Here is a 6,148-nt window from a genome sequence, read left to right on the forward strand (position 1 = left end):
GACAGGATCAGAACTTACTCTGGTGGTGCAATATTGCCGGAGGTGCTGCCTCCTCCCAAGGCGTGTATCGCGACCGTAACAGCTCGTGGCAGCGTCTGACCCGGTCCGCCCGAACAGCATCATCCTCTTCTGTGAGAACGTGGTGGTGGATTTTGACGACGTGCGAGACAACCGGGAGATGCATGGCGACAAGAAGGGTCGCATCTATCTCACCACCCACCGCATGATCTTCATCAACGACAAGAAGGGCGACAAGTGTGTCTCCTTCAGCTTCCCCTTCTGCACGCTGCAACAGGCAAGTGCAATGGACTGGAAGGGGGCTGGTCTATGCCAGGAGTTCGCTATCTGCAGAGCACTTGTCCGGGGCCGCGCAGTAAAAGGAAGTGCTGCTTGAGTGGCAGGTACTTTTGTAGTAAGGCATCACTGTATTTTTTGCTTTTTAAAAACATGCCTGGTCTGGGAATCTGTCTTGGAATGCCTTGTCCCGTTCATAAACTCACTCATGACCGTCACCTTGCACCCGTTTATGAATGCTTCAGTCATACCCTATTAATCATTGAACCCTCTGGGTGGTTACGCCGGCGACAGGTGGAGCTGGAACAGCCGCTGTTCGGCGCCAACTACATCAAGGGCAAGGTGCGCGCGCAGCCTGGCGGCGGCTTCACGGACGAGGCGCGCTTCAAGCTGACGTTCAAACATGGCGGATGCATCGAGTTCGGACAGGCGATGCTGGCGGCTGCAAAACTGGGTCAGTTCGGACAGGCATTGCTAGCGTCTGCAAAATTGGGTCAGTTTGGACAGACGATGCTAGCGGATGCGAAACTGGGTCAGCTCGGGCAGACAATGCTAGCAGCTGCGTCGAGTTCGGACAGGCGATGCTGGCGGCTGCAAAACTGGGTCAGTTCGGACAGGCATTGCTAGCGTCTGCAAAATTGGGTCAGTTTGGACAGGCAATGCTAGCGGCGCGAAACTGGGTCACTTCGGACAGGCGATGCTAGCGGATGCGAAACTGGGTCATTTCGGACAGGCGATGCTAGCGGCTGCAAAACTGGGTCAGATCGGACAGGCGATCTAGCGGATGCGGAGCTGGGTCAGTTCGGGCAGACAATGCTAGCGGATGCGTCGAGTTCGGACAGGCGATGCTAGCGGCTGCTAAACTGGGTCAGTTCGGACAGGCGATGCTAGCGGCTGCGAAACTGAGTTAGTTCGCACAGGCTGCGCGAGCTGCCCCGAAGCGGCGTAAGGTCCGACAGGCGATACCACGGGTGGTGCTTGGCTAGGAGGTAAACAGTGCTAACTGCGGCTTTTGCAGCGTGACACGTTCGGACGGGCTGGGTGATTTCCGCGTTTTTGGGACTGGGTCGGCGTGGCTCGGGCCGCGGGCGTCCGGCTTGTTTCGTTTCTGTACGGTTGTGTGCCGGGGGGGGGGGGGGGGGGGGGTAGAACGGATGGTCACCTGTTCCCCCCAGCGTGTTGCTGTCCCGAACCGATGGCCCGCGGCCCGCCTGTGCCAGGTCAGACCAGCTGTGCATCGGTGCCCGCTTGTTTAAGTGCGATGGCGAATTGTAAGTCACCGGCTGCGTTTCGATTAATGTGCTTTGAAGCCCCATTTGAGGCACATCACGACCTTTTCGATGCTTCATTGAGTACCTGCAAGCGCCCCATGCATTAACGTGACGTTTCGTTTTCAGGTGTTTCATGTCGAGCAGGTCCAAGCTGTTTGAGACTTCTTTGTGATAAGCGTAGTAAGCCAGTTCCGTGATATCGCACATTCGTCGAAAGCCATCCACCGTAGCCAGCCGTGGCCAACCACCATGACCATCGCGTGCGGCGGCGGCGCCCGCCTCCGCCTCCGCCTCCCGCCGCCCCCTCCGCTGACCTCCGCTGCCCGCACCCTCCGCTGACCTTCGTTGACCTCCGCTGACCCTCACTGCCCGCACCCGTCCGCTGACCTCCGCTGACTTCCGCCCTCCCCCTGCCGTCAGCGGGCCGGCACGCGGCGCAAGGCTTCGCGCCGCCGCCCTACACCCCGCACCAGGGCAACGTGTACCCGGCGCCGCCGCCGGCCTACTCGCCGCCGCAGCAGGGCTTCTACGGCTGGGTGCCGCCGTACGCGACCTTCCCCAACCAGCCGCCGGGTGAGGGCGACGGGGCGGCCCGCGCCCGGCCGCGCGGCCCGGGGACGCGGGGCGCCGGCGGCCGGGAGCGCGGTGTCAGCACCCCGCCCGGGGGTATGCCACTTGACCGTGTGTGATCAGCAAGGCGATGCATGGAACTCGCGATGTCAAGCGTACCACTCACGTTGCTGGCTTGAATCCTCCAGTAAGTTTGTCCTGATTGTGGCTGTTCTTGAATTCACGTACTCACAGCGTTACTTTCGTTATCGAGTGCTATATGCGGCTCATGGCCCTAGCTTGCCTGTTAGCATTCAGTCGGTTGTCGTAACTTGGGTATCTGAGCGGCTCACCACCGTCAGTAACTGTGATTAATTCACTGAACCCACCCCGCCCCGAAAGACGGTCTTCCCGGACCTCTGCCCGCTCCAACTGACCGGACTCGTCCGCTGAAGCCGGCCTGTAACCCAGCTGCTCCTCCATTTATCAGCCATGTCTTCCTATCTACTTAACGTGCTCTTCTTTGACACCTTCTCTCCGCTGTATCCTTTCCTGGGCGTGGCTGATCTCTGTACACTCCTGCCTACCCGACGGCCTCGAAACCTCCTCACTCACCTACCTCACCTACCTCCTTCTCACTCACCTACCTCGCCGCTATACACATCCCATCGCCCATGCAACCTCCCTCTGATCACACACCCGCTGACCTCCGCACCTCCCGGCTGACCTCTGCACCGTTCCGATGACCTCTGCACCCTCTGGCTGACCCGTGCACCTTTCCGCTGACCTCTGCACCCTCAGGCCCACCTCTACACCCTCCGGCTGATCTGTGCATGTTTCCGCTGGCCTCTGCACCTTCCCGCTAAACTTTGCACATTCCTGCGGACCTCTGCACCTGCCCGCTGACCTCCGCCCCCGGCTGACCGTATTATCTTACCGCCGACCTCTGGACCCTCTGGCAGACCTGGCACCCTCCGGCTGACCCAGCTGACCTCTCCCCGGCAGCCGACTCGGTGTTTGTGCAGGACGCACCCCCGCCGTACCCCGGCGTGGCCGGCTACCCGGGCCCCCCGGCGCAGAACGGCGCCGCCGGGCCGGGCGCCTCCGCCCCGCCTCCGCTCGGCTTCTACGCGCCCAACAACCCCGGCACCGCCTATGCGCCGCCGCAGCCGCACTACTCGGGTTACCCGCCGCAGCAGGGCTACCCGCCGCAGCAGGGTTACCCGCCGCAGCAGTATTACGGGTACCCCCAGCAGCAGCAGCCGCAGAACCCGGGATACCCTCCGTATAACGTGAGCACCAGTGGGACGGCGGAGCTCCAGGCGTTACAAAATGGGGGCGTTTGTATTGCTGTTGCCCGGGATACCGATTGATTCTCGTGATTTCGTTAGCACGTTAACTATGTCGACGCTGTTATGTGCTTGGCCGCGAGTGGGCAGATCCTGATCGGGCAGATTCTCGCAAGATTAGACGGACGAGGTGTATATGCGATCAGGCAGGCTACTGCCATACTTATGTGAGCTGGAATTTATAACAATTGTTGTGTTGATGGAAACGCTGCTCGCTCAGCTCACTTGCAAGCTTTTGTGGACCAGCTGAGCACATTTGCCTGCACCGTTCCAATTGCGGTGCAGTTTCCTAAGGGCCTCGGGAGTTTGTTGGCATTGGGGCTCTACGACGCACTCCGCTGTTGAGGCTTCATGGTAAATGCAGACGCGCTAACCACCGCACTATCGGCACCTGGCCTTCGGAGTTAATGGCTCTGATCGTGACATACAGGAGGCAGTGTCAAGATATTCGAGTAGGGAAAAGATGCTAGCTTAAAGACACCATCTGCAAGATCTGAGCGTACCTGTTTTCTGTGGCGTTAGTATGACTCATTACTCGTTTCAGGAAGTTGCATTGAAACAAATGTCTTGCAGATGGTGACACAAAAAAACAAGTGCAAGTTGTAAGAGGACCTTGCTTCGTGCGGCTTTTTAGTTAACATAGGACCATAATGCCCCACATTCGAGTTAATTTTCTGAAAGTGTTATGAAGTTTTCCGTGGCACGTTCCACTCATTCTGTGACTCTTTTAAAACAGAAGCCATAGTTGGCTCACTATCTGACCGCTTTGCGTGCTTTTGAACGACTCGCTGCAAGTGGAACATTTGATACATTTTGGCCGCCGGAAGATTTGGCTGTTACCATTACTGACCCTATTTGGGAACACTATGGAAGGAATATGAGACTGGCGTTTAGTGTCTATCGGACTAAGCGGCCACAGACCAGTAAGCGGATATGGCGGCAATATGGGCGCACTGGAAATCGGCGATATCTGCTCCGTAATCGGAGCCATTGGACAGAATGGGAGGGCAAAGAAGAACCCGAGAACGAGCGTCACTGCCGGGAAGGCACTGGCCCTGACGGCGACCAGCCGGACGCAACCCAATACGAAGCCCACTCAGGTCATTCCCCTCTCCTTTTACTGACTTCAAACAATGCTCGCGACTATCGTAGGATCCGGGAGAGTTTGGATTGTGTGATACAGCGAGTCGGAGGAAGTCACAGTGGCAAAGGCCCGGTTCAGTGGCGAGGATGGCGTGATACACGCGCCCGCGGACGGGCCCAGAGACGCTGGCCTGGAACGCTGAGGCCAGGAGATGGTGAACTTAGCCCACAAGAGGTGCAAATAGTTCAGTGGTGGAAATGAGAGATCTAGTTGGGTAGTTAGCTAAAAAAGCTTAGTTATCAATATATATATATATATATATATATATATATATATATATATATATATATATTGACGCTACATCACGGTAATGTTGACGGAAAAAATGGCTCCATTTCACCTGTCAGTGTCACCTCCACCTGTGGTCAATGTTCTGTGGCGGTTGTCGGTGTTTGGGCAGCTGGCATGACCTTACACCGACGGCAGTCGTCCCCCTCTCGTCATCTCACGTGGATCTCTGCGCCCAGGAGCCGCCGCCGGCCTACAAGAAGAACAACTGAGCCGGCGTCGGCCGATCGGCGCCCGGCTGGTCGTCCTGCCGGGGCTGCCGGCGGCCTTCTGAGGATCCGACCGAGAAGCGGCCGGAGCGTCGCGGTGCGGCCGCGCCGGCGAGCGTCGCCTGCTGCCCCGCGCGGGGTCTGCCGCCAGCTGCGCCCCTGGGGCAGGGGGGGGGGGAGGAGCACGCGCCGGGGCCCACGCCGGCAGAAGACGGGTTGCCGGCCGCTGGGTCGCAGCTGCGCGCAACGCATCTGGGGAGGGGTGGCATGTAGATAGTTTGGGCGGCGCGTGGCCACAGCCGAGCTGGATTCTCGGCGACACCCAGAGCGTATCTGCCTGTGCGCGCGCCTGGCTCGATTTGCCCACGCCCTTATGTTGACGTGTTGTTCGTGGCGGAAAATTACGGTCAGCTTTCGCGTTGCTTCGGGGATGGAAACCTGTTCCGACGCTTGTGTTCTTGTATGTGTAGGCTCCGTCCGTACACGTCAAAGGAGATGCTTAGCAGTAGCACTATGTGTCAGTTGCAACCTGAAAGTTGTTCTGACTGGCATGTTACTGTTGTACATGCACTAGTTGTCACGCATGAAGTAAGATGGCATCTTTTGCTTCTCATTATCCCTTGCAAGACCCTGTGGATTAAATTGTGGAAGCATGCTGCATCTATGTAAGATATCTAGCAGTGTCTTCTCAAATAACACAACACTTTTATCCTTAACATAGCAGCAACCCGTGAGCCTGGCACCAACACTTGGAGGCATGCTGGTCCTATATGGGAGACAGACTGTTGCTATAGTGATACCTGATAAATTGTTGCTGAAGTGTGAGCTAAACATAGGTGATTGTGGCAGGTTGAATGATGCTTTTCAAATGTAGTGTTCTCTTTGTTTTGACTGTCATTCAAATATACCTATATCAGCATCTGTTTCAAATTTAGCTGCATTGCCCAGGTGTATGTCTATCAGGGCAGCATTTCTCTATGATTCAAGCCCTGTGTGAAGTTCGCATTGATGATTTGATGTGAAATATATTTTCAGCAGGCAGTA

At 57.0% G+C, this 6,148-nt stretch overlaps 1 protein-coding gene across 1 annotated transcript; it reads left to right on the forward strand.

Moving 5' to 3' along the window:
* Positions 1-117: 117 nt before the first annotated feature.
* Wbp2 (WW domain binding protein 2) lies at positions 118-6,148 on the forward strand (the record flags this gene model as incomplete). Its single annotated transcript, XM_037218283.1, is given in 5 exon segments — positions 118-295; positions 589-748; positions 1,986-2,138; positions 3,120-3,406; positions 5,075-6,148. Coding segments are annotated over 5 exon segments (811 nt in total), but the record flags the coding sequence as incomplete, so codon positions are not given.

The sequence above is a fragment of the Pollicipes pollicipes genome, unplaced genomic scaffold (genome assembly GCF_011947565.3).
Source record: "Pollicipes pollicipes isolate AB1234 unplaced genomic scaffold, Ppol_2.1 Scaffold_4219;HRSCAF=4965_pilon_pilon_pilon, whole genome shotgun sequence".
NCBI classification, from domain to species: domain Eukaryota; kingdom Metazoa; phylum Arthropoda; class Thecostraca; order Pollicipedomorpha; family Pollicipedidae; genus Pollicipes; species Pollicipes pollicipes.